The sequence below is a fragment of the Phaenicophaeus curvirostris genome, chromosome 4 (genome assembly GCF_032191515.1).
Source record: "Phaenicophaeus curvirostris isolate KB17595 chromosome 4, BPBGC_Pcur_1.0, whole genome shotgun sequence".
Lineage (NCBI taxonomy): Eukaryota > Metazoa > Chordata > Aves > Cuculiformes > Cuculidae > Phaenicophaeus > Phaenicophaeus curvirostris.
Genome location: NC_091395.1, coordinates 23,104,244 through 23,127,837, shown reverse-complemented (window position 1 = coordinate 23,127,837; position 23,594 = coordinate 23,104,244). Strand labels below are relative to the sequence as shown.

Here is a 23,594-nt window from a genome sequence, read left to right as displayed (position 1 = left end):
GCTGTCATTCTGATAATTCTCAAAGTAGAAAGGCTAATCTGCAAATTGGCATCTAGCTTTCAAATTGTACATTGTCAATGAAGCTACTAAATGTATTTCCAAGGTCTGAAACACAAACATTGTGAAGCCACTGATCTTACTGCTTTGTTTTATATGTGCACATATATTAGCACTTATTTGATTTACAGGAACATCCTAATGCCTGGAGTACGTAGCAGCAATGGAAGTACAATTCTTCAAAAATATTTTCTCATGTGATGGCCAATTTGTATCTAGCAAGTTTTAGCAGTCATTAACTGCCTCTGAACACCTTATTTCAGGTGAAATTAATTTTAAAACATACTTTTGGATACCAGTTTAGATAGAAAGCTGTAAGTGCCCATCACAAAAGACATCATCTCTGCTTGAATACTACCACAAGAAGCAAATTACTGGAGGCCACGAGTGTGTTTTGGCGAAAAAAATACTGTGTGTTCATAGCCGACAGCAATATTTTCACTTTTAAGTTTCAGATCTATATATAGATATATTTGTATGTAGGTTTATTTTCCTGATCTGATACTGGCCAAGAAATACAGTGCTAAATGTACAGATGTTATCAAGAAACTTTAAAAAAAGGAGGGGAAAAAATCAGTCGATAAACTATTTTAAAAGAAAACCCACAACACCACACAAGGTCATTCTTATTTTCATGCACACTATCAGCATAAAGCTTGTGCGAGTCAAAACATCAGTTATTTCACTGACAAACATGAGCTTATGAGGGTTAGCATGGGTGAGAATGATTAGCCTTGTAACTCATGCTAAAATTCTGATGATGCCTAAGGAGAAATAGCAGTCAGCTTACCCTACTGCTAACACAACTAGGAATAATCATAATTTTTTGTCACTTAAATCAAGTATACTTCATACCCTCACACAGATATGGAGCAGACAGCCAGCGAAGGTGTTAATTTTACAAGTCAGTTTTTAGAATTCAGCCACACTTTGAAGTTCTGTTTGTTTAATCACTGCTGCTACCTCATATATACATAAACGATGCCAACAGTGCAACGTTTTTGACTGCAACCTTTTTTCATAAAAAGGCACAGAAAGCACTGAGCTGGATCAAACTGACTCAAAACAAATAGAGGTTCCCTTTACTGTGAGGCCCTTATTTTTTCTGAGCCTAAGGAGCATTTATCCACCATTCCAGCATCCAGCTAGTCATGCCAACTACTTAAAGCTTTAAGGAAGAAATGAGGACAAATTGGGAAAAACACATCAGACTCCAATTCTGTTAAATCTTGCAAGAGGCTTCCCACTGAAGTAAACTCACTTGTGAAGAACAAAACAAGTAAAGAAGGTTTGCAGGGAAAGAGGAATAAAGAAATACAGCAAACAGACCCACGCCAGGTTCCATATATACATAAAAAGATGGCTTTTCCAAGTGATCCCCAACAGATTTTTTAGCAATTTCAAAATCACTGAAGATTTAGAGAGGTATATTCTATCTTAACTCTTAGATTTGTTTTACTGTTTATTTTAGAAACAGAAGTGCATCTACTGTATCAGTGATCACAACTTCAGTATTTACCATGGCAAGAAAAAAAAGGAAAAAAAAAAGTAAAAATTCATATAGTTTCTCCAAACAGTACCATAATGCAACAGCACACAAGAGTCAGCAACAGCACACAAGAAAAAAGACGCTATGAAAATTAACTCACTTTCATATCTCCTGTGGCATGTTTGACTTTTTCACTTGACAATCTCTATTGCTCTCTACAACTGCATAAAACTAAGTTGTGGAGGGGAGGGTGCTGGCCTCTTCCCCCAAGTGACAGGGGACAGGACGAGAGGAAATGGCCTCAAGCTCCACCAGGGGAGGTTCAGGCTGGACATTAGGAAAAAATTCTTCATTTTTCACAGAAAGGGTCATTGGGCACTGGCAGAGGCTGCCCAGGGAGGTGGTTGAGTCACTTTCCCTGGAGGTGTTTAAGGGATGGGTGGACGAGGTGCTGAGGGGCATGGTTTAGTGTTTGATAGAAATGGTTGGACTCAATGATCCGATGGGGCTTTTCCAACCCGGTGATTCTATGAACCTACCAACCAAGTACTTACTAGAGCCACACTTGCTTGAGAGATGTAAAAGTATCAAAGATACACACAGCCTCACTGAAATTAAACTAAAAATTCTTACCATAAAAAAACCCTGCATACATGCCAAAGAAAAATATATCAAACACTGGCAAGCAGGTCTACAAAAATTAGTCACCATGCTACTAAAACAAATATACATCCAAAAAGCACTCCCCTGTCCTCTAAATCACAATAGCAGAGTTGATTTCTTTAAGTTTTATCTTGACCATTTAGAAAATTTTCCTTCAACTATCAAATTCTATGAATTTGCTGAAATAGAATCACCTGACTGGAATATTTCTGTGCAACAACAGGAAACTGGAGAGTATTCCCAATATCTTACCTTCTTGGGATCTTTCTCTCATACACAAGCAGCATTTCTTAGCCCCGACTTCTGAGGTATGTTTCTCCTTTCTGATGTTGGCAGAAGATATATATACACATTTTCGATATCAACGTTACAAATACTCCTACAGGCAGTCTATCTTTTAAATTGAATTCAAGTGTAAACACGACAGCAAACAAATCCTGGGGTTCTAAAATGGAGTATTTATGAAAGGAATTGATGAAGTAACGACATCTGCCATAAGCAATAAATTAATATTTAACTTTCATGACAATTTGAGCAACTGAGAAGCAACACTGGAAGGAATTTCCAAGGATCATCTAGACTACTTTCATAAAGTAAGGGCAAAAGTTGACAATATAACTCCTGAAAGGGATTTACAAATCTGTTCTTAAAAAAATCTTATGATGGAGATGCTATAACTATCAAGTAATACCTATTCTACTGGTTACATTGTATTATGCAGAGGAAAAGAAAAAAACTAGCTTACTATTCCTTCATATATGTTCTTTCCCTATATATAACTACCTAAAACTATATCTATATTGTATATGTGTGTGTGTATAAATAAATATGAATGTTTACGCCTCCCCTCAACTACATATGTTCTTATCGAAACTGACCTGCTAAATTTTTATTTACTCAAGAAGAAAAAGCCAACTTTGACAGACATCAGCAATAAATGAGATACGATCAAAATTACATTTCTTAAATGAATATGACTCTTTTGGGTTTTTAAAATGCTTCAGGACTTATAGGAGGCATGGGAAGCCTGTACATTTGGATGTGACAACAGATTTAAGTGCTAATCTAAATTCTTAAAGCAAGAAATTCAGAAAAAAGAGGTATAAGCAGATGTGCATGGACAGGAGTGCACCAATATCTCTACATAGCTGCACATGCAAATATGTAGCTAAGGACCTAACACCTCATATATGAGTAATACCGACCCTATTAACACATCCAGGCAACAGCAACATACATCTGTTTGGGGAACTTGCCCTTTCTTTCTATAAAATGTAGTCCAATCAGTATTTTAATGGGCAAGAAGAAAGTAACTTAGAAATCTCTCACCTTATTAACCAAGGCTTTCTTTCCGGTCTGCATATCCTTACATTTCAACAACCACCTCTACATGCAAAGAGGAATCTCCCTAGAAACCAAATAAATTACAAAAGTGCAAATGGCATGTTCTGCCTTCTGATTGACAAGGATTCCTGGTGGGAGGCAGGGAGAAGGGAACTTTACATTGAATACAGCTTTGGTTTTTCACTTATTAGCATTAGTTGCAATGCTGCCAAATAGAAAGAAAAACCCTTTCTCATCTGCAAACAAAACACAAGTACGGAGACATAAAATTCACCTTTTCAGACTGACTTTTTCCCATATATCTTAACTATAATTGGCTTAAACAAGTACAGTTTCTACTTCAAAATCAAGGTCAGTCTAACAAGTGTAATAGTGGCAGGTACCATAGGCCCATCAGAAGAATACACTGAGCTATTTTAAGCTTTTAATGTAGTAGTATAAAGGGTTTAGAGTAAGTGCAACACACTAGAAATCCAGCCCAGTAACAACCTAGATCTCATATACTGTTCAAAATAGATTAGTAACCTTCAAAAATGGAGTACTTCAGTATGAATAGCACTCCATCACCAGCCATTAAACATGTAAAACCTTAAGGCTGGACTCATTAGCTAGATACTTCCTGTATATCTAGTTTGTGTCTACCCAATGACAAAATGCAAATGACACCAATAAGTAAAGGCAAATATTTTCAATAACTCTGGTATATTTCAAGGATCCTGTAAATGAAATGAAACAAAAATATTTCTACCAAGTGAAGTAAGAAAAATAAACAAGTTCCCAAAGAAAAGTCACTTTCGATAACATATTATTTGAAATAAGATAAAATTTCACAAAGATGGCTGCAATGACCTGTTTTTCCTTTCACCTTAAGGGGACAGGGTTGGATAAAATGGGCAATGACTTCTGTTAAAAAGCTAGAAGAAAACACTAATAGAAATATACACACATATATAAATACATATATATATATATATCATCCTATCCCTTCATATCCTATAAGGCCACAATCATCTTGGTATGCCTTGGAGCACTGAGAGACACTTACTTGCCTATAGCCAAGCTCCTCTTTTGCTTAGTCACTTGTCAAACTTCCAATGAAAAAAAATTTCTTTTAAAAATTATGGGCTTTTTTGATTTGGTTTGAGCTTTTTTTTTTAAAATTTCACTTCAGAAAAATCAAGAGAGGTATTCATTTACAAGAGAACTTTCTGTGATTTTCCATCACCTTTCTCAGCAAACAAGGCTCTAAGATTTCATAGAATCATAGAATCACTAGGTTGGAATGGACCCACTGGATCAAGTCCAACCATATTTCAAGTTCCAAATTCTTATAATATTGTGACTTCCAAGGGTAGAAGATTTTTGCTAGTTCTCCTTTAGTTTAGCTAAATTTCCACCAACAGTCTGTTCAGCAATATATTTTTAAGCAAAAAAATTTATCTATAATACACAACCATTTATCCCAGATCAAATTCCAAGTTTTTGAACAGCAATTACTGAAAAAATACACTAATTGTAAGAAAAAGGTCAGTAGGAGAACTTATTGCTACACTACTAAGAACACTTTGACCCTACAAATCACCTTTTGGGCATAATTTTTGAACCATTATTACCATTACATGTATTCCGTTGTTGGCAACCAAGTAAATCAGCAAGATTTGGATTTATGTTTACTCCCAATGCATACAGTCAATGGGCAAATAAAAGTGAAATTAAAATATCATTGCTGAATTAAATTGTCTTTTAACACAATAAAAGATGTTCCACTCTTGGGGTGGAGGAGAATCATACTAACTTTAAGTGTGACATTTAGGAATAAAAAGCCTCCCAACTTCCTTCTCATTATTTTATGACCTGACAGCAGAATAAGAAAACAATTCTTTCTCCCCACAGTGAAACTGTAAGGCATTGACCAGCAGGTCCAGGGAGGTTATTCTCCCTATGTACTCAGCACTGGTGAGACCGCACCTCGAATACTGTGTTCAGTTCTGGGCCCCTCACCACAAGAAGGATGTGGAGGCTCTGGAGAGAGTCCAGAGAAGAGCAACAAAGCTGGTGAAGGGGATGGAGAACAAGTCTTACAAGGAACGGCTGAGAGAGCTGGGGTTGTTTAGCCTGGAGAAGAGGAGGCTGAGGGGAGACCTCATTGCTCTCTATAACTACCTGAAGGGAGGTTGTGGAGAGGAGGGTGCTGGCCTCTTCTCCCAGGTGACAGGGGACAGGACAAGAGGGAATGGCCTCAAGCTACACCAGGGGAGGTTCAGGCTGGACATTAGGAAAAAATTCTTCACTGAAAGAGTCATTAGGCACTGGAACAGGCTGCCCAGGGAGGTGGTTGATTCACCTTCCCTGGAGGTGTTTAAGGCAAGGGTGGACGAGGTGCTAAGGGGAATGGTTTAGTGTTTGATAGGAATGGTTGGACTCGATGATCGGGTGGGTCTCTTCCAACCTGGTGATTCTATGATTTGTTGACTCTACAAAGGCCAATGTCATAAGATCATATTCTGCATACAAGTGAAAACCAAAATAAATTAAATGGTAAAATGCAGCCTATTTAATGTGCACTAATAAGCATGAGCTACCTGTTGCTGGCCAATACATCAGTAGTTGTAGTATTTGCAGAATGTTTAGGAAAATTAATCTGTTATGTTAAGATCATATAATTAACGTTATGGGAGAAAAATGTCATTTTATTCAGTTTAATCAGTTGTCAACTGATTTAAAGAACTAACTGTATTTTATCAAACCACAAGCAACGGGGATTTGGAACTACTGGTTCTAGCCTTCCTTTTGATTGCATTTCAGTAAGAAAACGGAGGCCAGTTATCTAGAAGGTACACACATATACAATGACTAAAACTACAGGTTTGTAAAGGATGCAAGAATCCTAATTCACTTCACAAAAGGGCAGTCTTATTCTCTCAAAGCAGCTGAAAGGAAAGTAGCAGCAAGTAAATATCCCCCAGCTATTTCTATGAGAAGTGTATTCTCCCATTATGAAGCAGCCACGCAATCTCACACGGTGGGAATGCCAGTGCTGGTGCTATTGTATGTTCCGCATGATCTCAAGTGGAGAAAACCATCTGTCCACTTGCCATGAGAAGGATCCCCATGAATCTCTCCTCATGGATCACTATGGTTTCCTCTCAGACTAACTAGCTAAACTCTGTCGCAAAAAGTCTCCCTTGAGTGACTTTTACTCAGTAGCTTCAAAGGGTTTAGACTGAGATGACTAGTCATGGTCTAACAAAAAGAGTGTCTGAACACAATCCAACACAGATATGCGAGTAACCCTCGTTGACGTCTCCAGCAACATAGATTAAATAACACTGAAGGCAGTCAAAGACAGACTGCTTAGGTATCCAAAAGAACAACAACAACAATTTGAGGAGATATCTGTCTTCATTTGAAACACTTATTCCTCAGAACCAGCAGGAATTTTCCAAAAGAGTCAGGAAAATCTTGCCTGCCTTAGTCCCTATTCAAGTGCCATAATCAGTTACAAGTTAAGCAATTACAATTCGAAGTATGGCAACACAATAATATTGTGTCCCACCAACCTTTTCCTGTAACATTCCACACTTTACAAAACAAACGCACGTAGGATGGGAATATACGGTCACTAGGCTACTAAGCCAAACATATAAATGCCATGCCTAAGGAAAAAAAGAAATCTGGGACCATAATTGAAGTCCAGTTCTTGCAAATTACCAGTCCATAGGAGGGACCAGAGTCCATGCCCGAGCTATTGATCTAACTTCAATCAAAAAGAGGTAAAGGACGGACAGCAACGTGATAAAGCAAGGAGGGATGGTAATTTATTCCAAAATCTGTTAAGTCCATCTCTGTGCTGTTAGGACCTCAATATCAACTTCTACCATAGACCATTGGTCTTGATACTTTCATATTTCAACAGTGATAAATAACATGCAGAGCATGATATCTCCTATGAGTTTCGAGGAACACTGCTACAGCACAGGGGCAACAGGGGAGACCAGCATGCGCACATTTTTCACACTTCTAGTTGAGTAGTGTTACTACCACAACAGGACAGAGCAATGTAGAACTGGGAAGAGACAAGATCCCTCCATTGTTTAGGGAATAACTTAATACTAGTTCATGGCAGCCTCCATCCTCCTATAAATTCTTCCGTTGTCAATTCCACATATCAGGATAAGACCCACTGTGAAGAGGGCAGCATTTAGGCTATGTTTTCTCCCTACATACTGTTTTGCAGGAGAAGCTAAGGGTATGCAATGACTACTTGCCAATACACATCATCTAGGAAACAGCCCAGAAATAAAAGGGGCATTTACCCCACCTTGTGCCACCATTCATGTCCCTGGCCAATGTGCCCCTCAAGACATTAAATCTGGATGTCTTGGATGCATACAAAAAGTCTACAAAGTGTGTTTCAGTAGAAGACATCCCACAGTTTTTTTTACTCTTGGCATCATTCTGTCTGTTAAGCTCTGAGAAGCCCTTTTAGCAGTTTACACTTCAGCTTACCCTGCTGTCATCTGCTACACAGATTGAGTGAGTGATAAGAACTGAGACTCTCTAGAATACCAAATCTAACCCAGGGTAACCTTTCCTAGATGGTGCAGAAAAAAACTGTATGGATAAATGTTAAAAGACTATTTTACTACTTTTCCTTTTAAGAAGACTGTCAATCCTTAATTCTTCTTCATTAGGCTGTCTTAGGAGACTCCAGGAGCAAACTAGGCACCCTGTCTCTACTATGCTGTATCCCTCCTCACTTACTCCAGTCTTTGACGAATGGATTTTCTTCTGAGTATGGACATTTGTTTTAATAATATAGACTGAAGTATTTATCCCCTCTCCTAGCACACTCCTAAAACACACTGAAGAAAATTCCTTAGTGCAAATGCTAAGGGAGCTGACTAGGAAAGGCAGTCTCCTAGATTTTTGTTTGTGAACAGAGAGGGACTCATGGGTGAAATGGTGATTGCTGGTTGTCATGGTCACAGTAACCACAAAGTAGTTAGAGTTTCAAGCCATTAGCAATAGGAGAAAAGCTGCCAGCAAAACCTCAGTCAGTAGACTTCAGGCTTCTGAAGGAGATAGTCAGTAAGGTCCTCTGAGAATGTGATTTTGAAGGTATCGGGATCCATGAAGGCTGGTCACTTTTGAAGAAACATCTCTTAAAAGAGTGAGAGCAGTTAATTCCAAAGTATTGGAAGTCAAGCAAGTAGGCATAAGACTAGCATGGCTGAGCAGGGGTCTTCTAGAAGGCAAGTGTAGGGACATTGGAAGCAAGGACAGGCAACACAGGAGGACTACAGAAATACTGTTTGCCACTGCAAGAAGAAAATCTGTGCAGTCAAAGCTCAATTAGCATTCAAGCTGGCCAGCACTGTGAAGGACAACAAAAAGTGATTTTTAAATATGTTAACAGCAAAAGCTGGATCAGAGGTGATATTGGTCAGCTGTTTGATGAGATTGGTCACCTCATAAGTAGGGACACTGACAAAGCAGAGACAGTCAATACCTTCTTTGCCTCTGTCTTTAACACCAATAGACTCTGAGAACCCCAGAGCCCTATGCTGGAAGACTGTGACTTGAAGGGATGATAAATTCCCAGCTGACACTGAACTTGTTCAAGTCACTACCCCGGCTGAATGCACATAAATCTATGGGTCCCAATACGATTCATCATTCAGGCTACTGAAAGAGCTGGCCAATGTCATTGCAGGACTTCATTATTTTTCATGTGTCTTGGGAGTCTGGAGAGGTTCTTGTTGACTGGAAGCTGGTAAATGGCCCAGTTTTCAAAAATGGTAACAAGAAAGACCCTGGTAATTACAGGTTTGTCAGTCTCACTTCACTGCCTACTAAAATTATGAAGGATATTCTAGGAGCTATTGAAAAACACTTGAGAGACAATGTAGTCATCTGACACAGCAAGCATGGGTTCAAAAGGCAAAACTCCTACTTAACCAATTTCATTTCCTTTTATGAAAGGTTTACCCATCTAGTTGACCAAGCCAGTAGATGTGGTGAGTTTGGATTTTAGCACGGCTTCTGATAATGTGGCTCATAATATCCTATCCTGGAATGCATCCAGCACAGTGGCTCGATAAGCCTGTAACACATTGGGTGAGCAACTGGCTGATGATTTGGGCTCAAAGTCAGTTAAAAAATGGGGTTACAGCTGGCTGGAGGCTGGTCACCAGTACGGTTCCCCAGGGAACCAGGTTTTCTTCATCTGGGATAGCATAATCCTGGTTATATGCACAAATCGGGTGATGAGAGGTTGGACAGCAGCCCCACTGAAAGGTATCTCGGGGCTTGGGTTAATGGCAAGTTGAATATGAGTCAGTGTGCCCTGACAGTCAGAAAGGGACAACTGTGTCCTGGGGTGCACCAAGAACAGTGTAGCTAGGCAGTCAAGAGAGGCAACTGTTGCACTCTACACTGCGCCACTGCAGCCCCACTCAAGTACTGTGTTCAGGTTTGTGTGCCTCAATATAAGAGAGACATAAAAGCATTAGAGTGTGTCCAGAGGATGGCAACCAAGATGGTTAAAAGGCTCAAAGGCAAGACCTCACCAGGAACAAAGTCAGTCTGTTTGTTCAGATAGAGCAGGCTGAGGGGAGAATTCATTGCAGTCTACAATTTGTTTAAGACAAGCAGTGAAGGAGTTGGTGCTGATCTCCTCTCTCTGGTGGCTAGTAGTGGGACATGAGGAAATGGAATGAAGATGCATTAAGTGAAGTTCAGATTGGACATTTAAAAAAAAAAAAAAGCTCTTCAGGAGTGTGGCCTGTTACTGTAACGTGCTTGCCAGGGAAGTGGTCATGGCACAAAGCTTAGAGTGTCAACAAGCATCTGAATGACACTTAGTCATACGGTTTAGGTTTTGATAGCCCTGCAAGCAGCAATGAGTTGGTCTCAACAATCCTTACAGGTCCTTTCAAACTTGAGACATTCTGTGATTCTACAATTATTCCAGATTTTGACAGGCCAGATAGGGATCTTCAAAAACAGTGATTTTTCAAGCATGCCATCAGGAAAGTAGGGAATGGGAAAGCTAATTCAGAGTTAAAAGAACAGTCCGAGTTTAACAGAAGGATCTTGCACAGATATGAAAGCCTACTTGAGTAGAAAAACACGCATATGCAGAATTCAATCACATTGTTAAGGAAATTAAGAGGAAGGTCCAGCTGTTTAATGAGTCTATTCTTTTTTGCTATCCCTCAAAAAAAAGATATTTTGAACATTTCTGTAAGATTTTTAGTAGATTTATCTAATCACCTCTAAACAATCAACAGTGCTCAGAGCACTACTCACAAAGTATGTGAATTATTGAATTGATATGTGAAAATGTGACACTCTCAAAGATAAATACATTTAATAATTTCTACTGTTCAGACTGTCCTCAGGTGCAGCTAGAACACTTACAATATTATAGAACTAATTCTGTACGCCTAGAAATAGATGAAAACAAAGTTCTTGGTCAGAGATTGGAAAGAAGAAACAATAAATGGAATGGTAAATAAAAAGCAGTATTTGTATGATGGAAAAGAACTATGTATTAATGCTATAGTATATGACAATGGCTGCACATGAACAGGTATGCACAAGATCCAAAGGAAAAAAAAAAAGGCCATGCAGCTCTCAAATTCCACAATAACTATCGATTTCAGTTAAAATCTGTGGGACTACTAATGTGCCTGAAGTGACATATTTGCACACATATCAGGTCTGATTATCGTCCGACAGAATTACAGTTAAAGGCTACTTTCACATACCATCAGTTAAAGGTGAAATAATATTTGGATATCAGAAACTGTGGAGGCACAAAAAGCTACCCGAGTAAGTGATGCCACTGTCCACCTTGTCCACCTGCACAATTGAGGACATTCTTCAGGGTTAAGTTTGGGTTTTTTTAAAAAACAAAAAAGAAAGCAAAACAAAAACACACTCAAAGAAGTTCCCAAAAGGTTACTTCGGTTGCAAACTGATGTATTTACAACTGCTTTCACACAATGATTCAGCGACCTGAGGGAAGAAGAAAGCACTGCACTTTAGTATCCTCAGAAAGCAAACACACAACTGCCAGCAATAATACTTTGACACAACCTACCCGATTATGTCCATTCTACTGATCAAAATGGAGCACAGAGAGATCATTACCAAAATTAGAACACAGAGGAACCCATTGGAGAGAAAGAAACTTCTGCTCCTCAAGACAGTAAGAATTCAAAGTTATAAATACTTAGTACTTGTAAATCTTTGTCACACACTGATTAATGTATTTATATCAATTCTATTTTACAGATGGAAGAACTCAAATACGAAGATGTTCCACCCCACCTTAACAGTCTTGTAAAGGAATACAATCACAATAAAGAACTGATAATTCATTAAGCACAACGTTTCCTCTAACGTACACTCATTTCAACTTGCTAAAGCAAAGCATTTTTTCAAGGTGTTTCCAGAGTGTTCCAGTCATTACAACACACATTGAAAACACACATTCTCCTTAAAATGGTCAGGAATTTTTTTTTTAATACATCAAGAGACCTTGTAGCAGTAAATCAATTTTAGAAGAGCAACAAAAAGGGAGGATTTCAGTCTTGCTTTATTTCTCCGCTATTGCTGCTGGTTCAGTTTAAGGCTCATGCTTCTCTTTAACTGGCCACTTTAAAAGCTTATGCATTGCCTCTTAATTGAATGTGCTATAATAAAGTCCTCCTTTTGCACATTATGAGGTGGCTCAGCCTGGAATTCAAACTAAGGAATTATGCAAAGCTGTCCTGAACTGAAATCCACAACTGTCAAACTTAAACACTAATCTCTCTTCACTAAGATTAGTCTCCCTACACTAAAGAAATACAGTGCACTTACATGCTTGCTGCATTGGAAATATACTTCATCTCCACATATTGAAACATTTCCAGCCTTCTATAAACACGGCTGTCATCATTACAAAGACATCAACGCTAAGTAAGTATTGACAATGGCTGTCTAAGCACTAGTTCATTTTAAACTGATACTACACCATTGTGTCTTTCACCCTCTCTAGCTCATCAGTATTCTGTGCACCTACCATCAGGAACCACTTGGAAAACATACCCAAGATGATCCTTACTTAACTGTGACTTCTTCATAAACACACAGATAGCTACCACAAGCACCATGATCCATTTCTGTGATTCCACTGCACTCATTTGTAAGTGCTAACTAAAGACACTTTCCAAGCTGCATATTATTAACCAACACAGACAACTATTAAACAGCCATCAGGACAGAAAACAAACAAAAGCAGAATTCAGGCTCAGCACTGCCACAAGGACCACTAACAATAGCCCCATTCCACTTGAGTTTGTCTGCACAGAGCACATCTCCCACTGAAAGGTCCAAATTATGAGTCAAGAAGAAATTTTACTAAAGTTTGAGACAGCTCTCCTGACTGAGAGGTGAAGCGTGTGAAATCAATAGCATATTAATGAGCTCTATGTCAAGCTGAAGTGACAGCTCTCAGCATTTGTCACCCTTCAACTGGCAGTACCCACTAGCACAGTAGTGGAGGTGCAAACAGTAAAGGAACATTTGACAAAAAGCAGCAGAAGAGTTGACAGTTCAGAGATTCTCCAGCCAACACTTAATACCATCCTGCACAGTGATGTCATTGGACATTATCTAGATGTAAACTCTGAGTGGAGAATATTAATGTACAGACTATGCAGTTTATCCTTTAAATCCCCTGCAGCCATATTCCTGTGCTCAGGTATCAAGGCCTTCCCAAGAACCTCAAAGGAATCAGAACAGGAGCTCACTCAGAGGATATGGGCACAGGGTCAGAAGGAAGAGGAGGGTTGCCTTCAAGCAGCTGGTTCTCATATTCTTAAGAGATTATTAGATGTGCTAGTTAAAGGAAATCTCTCTTCAACTTAAGATGCATACACTTTGACTTTGAGCACTACAGTCCTACATGAAAACCCTACTATCAGACAGCTGGAGCACTGATACATAAGAAACCTTACGTTATCTTCTAACAACACAACTAGTAGTGCCCACACAAGCTTGGCCTTCGTCTGCAGCCAGATACACTCTTGCCCTTACAGACCATACATGATCTTAACCACAGAAATATCTTTGTAGAGAGCAAAAGTGTCCTTCAGATTACAGGGTTCTGTTCTACTTTCAGACATGCCTACTGAAATCTGTCACTGCAGTGGCAGCCACACCTTTCATAAGAGATTTTGGTCTCCAATTCTCAATATATTTTCCTAGTTTCAAAACTCATTCCGTGTCCCCCATTATCTCCTCTCTCCCAGTTTTAGAAAAGATCTTTTAAATAGCAATTTTTTAGCATAATCTTAAGAACAGTGTGCTAAGAATGAGTTTGCATTCATGAAAGGAAACTCATTTACAAGCTAAGCTCTTAACAGATACTTGTGGTAACATTTCTGTGCTGCTATATTCAGAGAAGGACTATTGAATATAATCAAATAGAAGGCAAAAGAATTTAATGTTTTTTAAGACAGCATAAGCCACAAATGGCAGAAGAGCAAAGGCCTTAAAACTATTTCTTTACTACAGTCTTTCTCCCATGATGTTTACAGCTCTTGCACTACAGCCCCTTACTCCTAACAGTACTAAAACTCTTTGAAGAGCAGGAAGAGATAAGTTCATAAGCTAATTGGTTCAGCTTTTTTTTTTAAAAAAAAAAAAAGGAGAGAGAAAACAAGACACTTCCATAAACCTCTGCTGCTCAGAGGCAGCACCTCCCAAGTACCAACAGACTGAAGTACTGCAAGGAAACAGCATGAGCCAGCTTATTTCAGTCAGCAGAAACCAGTGTATCAGCCACCTGGCTTTATGCAGGGTTTCCCCTCTTACAGTGAGCTATATTCTAAATTATGTCACGGTGATTCAACAGGCAGCCTACTGTGTGTCAAAGTTACGGCAAAGTGTGAAGGACTACTAAAACCATCATACTCCTACATTACAGAGTACAGCGTACTGCATTACAGAGAGGATCAAAGAGAAAGTTAATTTGACACCCTTCTTCCTGCCCTCAACACTTCTTCAGCCCAGCCTCTAAGAGCTACTTAGGGCTCATGTCCATGATTATCCCTTGAACTGCCACCTTCTCAGCCTCCTCAAGGGTTTGCGAATTTGTGATCTGCTCTCCATTGTGAGCCCAAACAGGAGCTATTAGCAAAGTTAAACAGCTATGAAAGAAATCTGCAAGTCGTATTCCTAAAAACTGTAAATTTAAATCCCTAAGCGGTTAAAATACACAAATAGTTAAAGAAACTTTCTTTGAATGTACTTGCCAACACATAATAATTGCACTATGAGATTTATGCACAAAATTAAGATAATTCTAGTACCTAACAGACTAAGCTAGAAGCACTATCATCTATTTCCTCTTTCAATTCACCTGCACACATTCTAAAGAAAACTATATTTTCTTTATACTTAACTTCCTGCTCAATTTTTAAGACATTGTAGGGCAAACTACAGTTGCTCAAAAGCTGCATTACTTCTTGGCTGAGTCTAAGCAGAATTCTCCAAAATCTTTGTATTAATTCTCTGAACATTCTAAAACAAAAAGTAACATCCCAGTTTTATCACCTCTGTTATTACTCTCTTCATGTCACTGATTGTTTCCTTGTCCTACAAAGGGCTGTCATCACATCTTTGATAATTATAAGAACATGTATTTCTAGTAAAAATATTTACATGGGTGTATAACAATTTCACATTTCTTCAAAAGACTCACCAAGCATCATCATCTATTTCAAAGCTTTCCAAGCACAAGAAACAATCCTCCCCAAACACGTATGCAATATTGACAATTGCATGTAAATACCTGCTCCTGTAAACATACATCTGCATGCATAAACAAGAATCAATTTTAATACAGCTACCCCCCTCCCCTCCCAAAAAAAAAAAGAGGGGGCAAAATAGAAGCACACAGCTGCTGCTTTTAATCACAAAACTAAGGTGGAGCCAACAACTCATTGAGTCATGACTGACTAGAAACTACAGCTGTGAAACACATAGCAGGAAATACCTGACAATGGCCTAGATGCATTTGCTCAAGCACACAGAAGAATGAAGATGATGATCTCCTGAGATATCAACCTAACCTGTATTTCTCAAGTTGTTCAAGCCTACGTAGAGACAAAGTAGCTATATTTCACATAAAAGGTGCATATGAATCTTGCGCTTTCAAATTTGGCACTCAGTTCTGAAAATCTGTCCTGACTCTTTTTACTAAGCTCTCAAACAGCTTCTTCTGCTTATCTTAATCTCATGAAAAGACCCAAGCAGATGAATTAAGGAATGCACTGTTCTACTGTAAGTCTAACCAGTAAAAACACGACAGTCCACAAGCTTCCAAAAAGCATGCCTGCAGCATCATGTTCACTACTGTGTGCATTGTCTAACTGGAAGCTGGAGCTCTATTGCACAGGGTGAAAACTGTTTCTCTCAGCCTGTATTCATCTATGCTTTCTTCCATTTTCTTAACAGTTCTAAGTAAGCAGCTTTACTTTTTGTGGCTGACTCAGGAAGTCAACAAAAACAATGAAGTAGAAAAGAGTTCTGTGTGGAGTAGCTTTCCTGAAGAGGCTGTAGTTAGCAACAAGACTCAAGGTCTGGGTATATTAAGGTAAGATGGATGATTTCACAGGCTTGGTAACTTGAACATATTAATTATATGATTCTATCTGCTAACCTAAAATGCCCTATAAAGACAACTTTTGTCAGTCATGCTGTTTTCAAAGCTGGCTGCTTTCATTTTTGGTGTACTTAGCACAGTAGACAGGTAGCCTGCAGCCCCAAATTTAGAAGGGAGTGAGAAGGAGAGCGAGTGCTCTAATGGAGATGCAGCAGATGTTCTTCTGGCAACACGTTCCAAATAACCCACTAACCTTTAAGGAAAGGGGCAGCGGGCAGTATTGCCGAATAGAACTCAATTATCCAAGCTTTAAAAGGCTCTTTAAAGATGCATATATTTTAATGATTTCATAAAGAAAAAAAGAAAATAAAAAAGACACGCTAAACGCATTGTTCCAGAAGTGGGCTTCTGACACTGCAAGTCTCACTGTACTTGAACTGCTTTGGCACTTCAGCAGCTCGCAGTGGCCTGCCACATGGAAGGAAATAGAAGAACAAATATTAAGTGTTCTTATATAAATAGTAATATTATATAAGAAGAGTTAACACAGAGAATCAAATCTTCAATATGCCTTGTTTGACAAAACCATGCAAGTTCAATAAAATGGAATTCTAGTCATTGAAAAACCTTTTGTCAATAACAATTTTGTGGCCAAATCAACTTTTGTTATAACATTGACATCAATAATATTACAAAAGACAGAAATCTGGTATAGTCTGCTGTCAGTCAGTTCTCCTTCGAGCCACATCATGTTCCGTTCATCATGCTGCACACCCTATTCCCTTTACCCAGAGGGAAGGAAATTAAAAGGTCACATCTTAGGCAATAAAATATATTTAGCTATTCTGTGGGGAGAAAACAGTATCTCTAATCAGTCATCCAAACAAGACAGACTGCTCAGAAGCTTGCATGCTGCTGCACATCAATAACCATCTTTATCTAGGAACTGAAATAAAAAACATCAAACTGTTAAAGGTATGAAAGGGGAACTCAGGCCCTGTCAGAAAAATTACAAAATTAGAGCTGAGCACTGCATTCAGCAAACAGATGATGCAGACATGGCAGAAATAAGTAATGCTGGGAGCTAGGTTCAGATAGCACAGATTTAAGTAAAAAGGAAAAACACTTCAAATACTTTCTGTATCTATCTGTATTTTCCTCTGGGTCTCTCTATCAGTAAACACTTAAAGTCAGCTTCTTTTTTCTTTACCTCTTCAGTCTTTACAGACCTGCTTTCACTGTAATAAGAACAAAAAAGTAATACCCCGCTGTTACCTATTTTGGGATTCTTTTAATCCCCAAAATTGATTTCTCCACCATTCTTTTAGCCTAATAACTAACCAAAATGTTGCAGGAAACAGTTCTTATAGAACATATAGAAACAAGAAAGAAGGCCTAAATTGTACTTCCATTGTACATCAAAGCAAACATTAGGTGCTTAAGAAGACTAAAAAAAAAGTACTGGGATGCTAAAAGAAAATACACAGATTTCACTATTTGTGCTGCTACAAAAAGTGACCTATCAGGTCCCAGCCGAAGGAGATGCGAGCCAGCGATGGGATCCTCTCGGCAAACCCCACCGCACAGGCGGTTAGACCCGGGGATCTCAAGTAGGAAAATGGTCTGGTTTGAGGTCAAACTCTTGGAAAGGGAAAGCAGGGGAAAGGCAGAGGTTTGGGGCTGTTCCTTGTGAGCACCACCTTGGTACGGTACAAAGGACACGCTTCCCTACATGCTGCTGGAAACGCTCCTGTCCTTTGCTTTTGAGGAAAGTCTTCTGGCCCCTTCCCAGCAGATGGATTTACACTAAACCCTGGCTAGAGAAGGAGAGGCAAGAGGCAGCGTTTCACAGCTCAGCAGTTGTGTCCTACAGGGCCCTTCCCCGACTCACAATAACCCCACTACGGTTCAGTTACTGGGGGGAACGGCAAAACCACAGATGTTCTGGAGAAGGGAATATTTTGATAGGAATGGTTGGACTCGATGATCCGGTGGGTCTCTTCCAACCTGGTTATTCTATGATTCTATGAAAAACACATAGAGCAGACCCATCACCTTACAGAAGGTGTAGAACGCAGTTTTCGTGAATTACTATACTCTGAATAAGACCAACTGAGATTCCCCATTCCCCCATAAAATCTTGGCTTACAGCATTTCATCTCCCGAATGAACAGGTTTATATACACACAACTACACTGAAACAAGCTTTATAACCTGATCACTGCAAATTGCACAGTGAAATAGGAGGTACTTCACATGCCAAAGCATTAAGCTCTTCAAGATTGGATGAGAGAATTAAGGCAACATGATTACAAAACGAGCAGAAAACAGCTTGAAAAGAAAGAAGAACGATCACAGTGTCCATGCCTGAAAAGGATTTGAAGTCGCAGGTATTTGAACACAAGAGGAAAAAAATGCAGACTTCTTGATGGTAAAAGAGAAAGAGCCAAGGGACAAACATTGTCTGTGGCACAAAAAAAAAACAAAAGTAAATTCATTTGGTCAACTTCACCGAGTGCCCATCAGTGAACTTTAGCTAATGACAGAAAGGGGGGAAAAAACAAGTAAATCCCCCCAAAACATAAAACCCTCATAATTTTACATGCAAGCTATATAAGCATATGTACTCAATGTGTCATCTCTTATGTTATGCGACCCATCCTTTGTCAAGGCAGAATTAAAAAAGCATATGGCATCTACTTACATAACACTGCTTTTTTTCAAAAAAAAAAAAAGAAAGAACAAAAAAAAACCCCAAAAAAACGAAGGAATAAATTCATTATAAAAGTTCTTCCTCAAAAGGGAAGGAAGGAAAAAGAAAAAATCATTGCATTCCAAAACTGGCCAAAAAGTACATGTAGAATGGTATATAATCATCTGCCAGCCTTCCTGCTGACCAAGTTCAAACTTTGTGTACTAATAGACTTTACTCCTACTCCTGTCAACATCACCTAACTCCAGAAGCAGGCTCCATGGACCCCGTACAGAATGAGACAACATAGCAAACGACTCCAAGTGTCAGAACTTGTCCCCTACAATATTTAAAGGATCCATTCACTAAAATATGCAAGCACACGTTAATTTCTATTGAAGTCTACAGGTCCACGATATACACATGAATGTTTTCTGCAAGAGGAGCCTGAACAATCTGTGAAAACCTAATAATTCCTCAGAACTCCATGAATTTAGAGTATCCCTGTTCTTTCTGCAAGCGTTACTCTTTCCACTAGAGTACAATTCTTGCCACCTGGTAAAAAGTACCAAGCACTGTACTTGACTGGTCCTCATAAAAGCCAATTATGCTGCCAGTGCCATTTAAAGGAAGATTTAAATAAACAAAACTATTACATACACACCAACATTTGTTGTTCATCTTTTACAGCAGAGAAAAAATAATTTACCATAAATAAATAAATCTAGCAAAGAAAAATTAATTTATTATGCTTAAAATTTTAGCCACTCAATTTGCCCCCCAGTTCTATGTGCAGAAGGCTAAGCACCAGCAGTGACTGCAGCACTAGTTACAAGCATGGGATTTTAGCTGGCACTCTTGTTAGAGCTGAGGTAATTTAAGAGGAATGTCAGCATGCATTTACTTTTCAAACTTTATTACTCTGCTTTAAGAGGAGAAAGAATGCCTGCTATTGTCATTTTAAAAATATTTATAAAACCTTTGGTATCTGGTTTTAGTCCTGCAGAATGAAAAATCGAACCAATACCTCCTCACCTTGTGTTTCTCTTACAAGAAAACAGAAAGCGGTAATTAGAAGAAACGCACAGAGTGAAAATTAAGTTCCTAAGGAGATATGCGACCAGTCTTCACTCCAGACAAAGTTCAAGGCTGCTGTTGAATTAATAGGAGCTACATGTGGACAGCTCTGCAACCTTCAAGCAGCTGTGAAGCTGGCTGCCTTTGGTACCTAAGCCATTCATACCCAGTTTCCTTTGAACACGCAAATTCCTACCGCAAAGAGCCACAAGGGGATGAACATCTCAAGCTAATGATATTGACACCAGTTGTATAACTTTAATCCTAAATCAGAAGCCACATTTTCACCCTCACGTCTGCAGGATTTCCCTCTCTTCTTTTGGTAGGGGACAAAGTAACCTATTTTAAAATATTCTTTATTTCTCTTCAGAGAGCAGGTGATGGAAACTGCCTTAGTGGCCGTTTGGCAGCAGCCTTTTCTCACAGCATAGGGATGTTTCAAAAATCACCTCTGCAACACAAAGGCTTTCCCAAAATCGTCTCTAACCGACATGCATTTTATTGTTACAGAAGCCTGGGGAAGAAATGTAAAGGCTGAGCAGAATAAAGCAGCAAAATGGAATCACATGGGGAAGTAACGAGGCAGTTTACTTTTTGGCTTCACAAAGAGCATGCAATGCTCCCATTTCCATGATACTTTTCCTATTAAACCAAATGCCTTTCTGAACACAGTAGTTGAAGTTTGTAATAGTAATATTAAGTAAGAAAACAAACGCTCATTCCACCCAGTCATCAAGCAATTCTATCAAAGTGACCCAAATAAAGAAACAACAATTTATTCATTCTGTCCCTTCCTGCTCTGCCTATTGCCTGCTGTTAGGAAGGCCCAATGCTTGGGTGATGGTGCCACTCAGCCGTTGTTCTCTCAGTAAGGCTCCCAAGACAATGCCATTTCGAGATAGACACCTGTCCACTGGCAACAAGCATGAGAGCATCCATTCATTTTAAGCTGTGCAAAATGAGGCTATCATATGGCAAGATCTTTCAATCACTACAAAACCTGCTTCCAAACTGAAATAGCAACCCAGAAGTGAAAAGCTCCATATCGCATTTCTAATCCCCACCCCATCTAGCGTTATCTGCGATTTGGTTTTTCTTATTTTATTTTACAATTCATGTAAGTACGCCTGATATTACACATCTTGCTCCATTGAAAATATTTCCCAGATCACGTGGACTTTCACCTGGCAAGTATTTTTACAATGCATGTGAGAAATATTCTATTGCACTTATCTGTTCGATAAAACATGCTTCTTAAGAGAAAAGGTCAGATAAAAATTGGTATAATGTGGAGCTCTAGTGGTAGTGGGGAAGTAAAGCAGCACATAACAATAACTGTGAAAAAGTAGATATTGACCTTTAGCATGAAAGGAGTAAGCAAAAACATTTTAACAGATTAAACAAGAAGGAAAAGGGACACAGCTTGTCATCAAATAAAACAGTATTTCAGGCTCACAGAATACACCTTTGCATACAACATGACAAGCAATTCATTTTTAGTGCACAAACTTGAATCTCGTAATTTACTGCAGTTAAGCAACAGGAAAAAAAATAAGATCAATGCTGTACGCTCATACTAGTCTTAAAGGAAAAAAATTATATATAGTACAGCAGGAAACCAATGTTCCTTACCAAAAGTAGCTGGGAGTTGAGTAATACTATGGACTCTTTTTAAAAGGGTTCTAGTCATATATATTGTCCTTTTCATGCTAGCCATGGTAACTCCTATATCAGTCAGTAAACACTCTGCTCTCTGTTGTATCACCAACCACTGCACTCAGTTTTAACACTGACATTCAGTAGCATGGCAGGAACTGAATTCTCTGCTAGAAAAGCTCCTTATATACACGGTACTATTACACATTCTATTGGCAAACACCATCAGCTTAAGTCTTGTTGACAGTCGATGTTCCACCTGTAAAGATGTTTTTTCATAAAGACTGGCAAGAGATGAAAACTGTACTGTGCATCTAGTGTGCTTCATCACACAGAGGTTGCTCAAATTCCTACATTACCCTGTGAAACACTGATGTTATTCTCTTAACTTTTAAGGCTTTAATGCTAAAATGATACTGACAGCAGACTGTCCAAAAGCAGCAGCAAAACCACCAGAAACGCTGTAGTGTGTGTACAAACAAGCAAACCCAGTATTTGGAAGTGAGGCCTCCTAAGACAAGCAACATCACTGGTTGCATAAACACCCAGTTTCAAACTCTCAATATGTGATCTGCAATCCCTTCCTAGGGTAACTGCTTTCATCCAAGCCTACAGAAAAACAAGACTGAAAAGCTCTTGTATATATTAGTGGTAACTCGCAACGGACTCTCCACCTCTTTCAATCCCTCTTACAAGTCGTTTGATATTTTTCCTAGGAACTTTTGTTCTGCTTCCCAAGCTGAGCACACAATGCCCCGATTCAGTACTATCCATTTAAGACAGAATATATTTCTTCTTGCTAGGGTAGATCGTTAACTTCATCCTACCAAGAGTTTTCCACCAGCATTAATTCCCGTTAGGTACCACAGTAGAAACAGAAGATTATACACTTTACACGTTTTCCACTCGGATTGTGGATTGAAGGGTCATCCCCTGGATCCAACTCGGGAGTATTTGAAAAACACAGGGTGCCAAACCCCCCCAGAGACCATGAGCTTCGGAGAGGAGATTTCCAAGCCGCGCCTGTTACCTGGTGGGCAGTTGCACTCTGGAGGCGCTTCTCTCGCTACTCGCATTTTCGCCAAGTGCTCGTAGGTTTTCTGTGGGCGAGAGGAGCGGCGTGAGGGCAGAGCTCGCTCCCCGGACCCCACCGGCTCTCTCCCATCTCCACCGCAAGCGAGCCCCTTCCCTCCCGAGCCTTATTTTCAGACGGGAGACGCAGGGGCTGAGGACGGGGCTCGGCGGCGAGTCGGGGAAGGGAGAGAGCCCCGCGGAGATGCGGAGCGGGGACGGGAGGGAGCCCCCCCGGAGATGCGGGATGGCTTTCCTTTCCCCCCTCTCCCCCCGCCAATCCCGCCCGCGGGGCTGGTCCAGCCGCCCCGCTCCTCGCCTCCCGCCGCATCCTCCATCCCCGCGGCCGCCCCCGTCCCGCACACCTGGGCGAGGAGCCGCTCCACTTTCTCCTGCATCATCGCGTCGAGCTGCTCCAGGGAATAGCCGGGCAGCGGGGCGGCGGCCGAGGAAGCCCCTCGGGAGCCCTCGATGGCCGCGACTCTGGCTTGGAGGTCGCTCGTCCGCAGCCCCAGGTACACGCAGGAGGCGGCCGCCAGCGCCGAGAGGAGGGCGGCCAGCGCCGAGCCGCAGCCATCCCGTCCTGCGGCTCCTCGGCTCTTCCCCAGCATGCTTTTACACCCTGGAGCTGCGGCAGCTTTGATTTCCTTTCCTCCGCCCCCCATGAAGCGCCGATTAGTTTGCAACCGGAGGCAACGAGGGGGAAAAAAAAAAAAAAGAAAAAAAGAAAAAAAAAGACAACAAAAACAACAGCGACAAAGTAGGAGAAAATAAGGCAAAATAACGACGTAAAAATATATATATACAATAAAATAAAATAGAAGAAAATCCCGCAGCCGCTTGGCGCGTTTGGGAGGCGAAGCTCCGCACCGCACGCCGGG

General features: G+C 40.0%; 1 protein-coding gene across 1 annotated transcript in view; it reads right to left on the bottom strand.

Annotated features, from left to right (window-relative positions):
• Window positions 1–23,378, bottom strand: part of COL25A1 (collagen type XXV alpha 1 chain) — a 313,462-nt gene extending 290,084 nt beyond the window's left edge. Inside the window, exons 1-2 of the mRNA XM_069855550.1 lie at window positions 23,079–23,378; window positions 22,673–22,742 (exon numbers count right to left, since the gene is read on the bottom strand). Coding sequence (XP_069711651.1) covers window positions 22,673–22,742; window positions 23,079–23,378 — 370 coding nt within the window. The remainder of the gene's footprint in view (window positions 1–22,672; window positions 22,743–23,078) is intronic.
• Window positions 23,379–23,594: the final 216 nt, after the last annotated feature.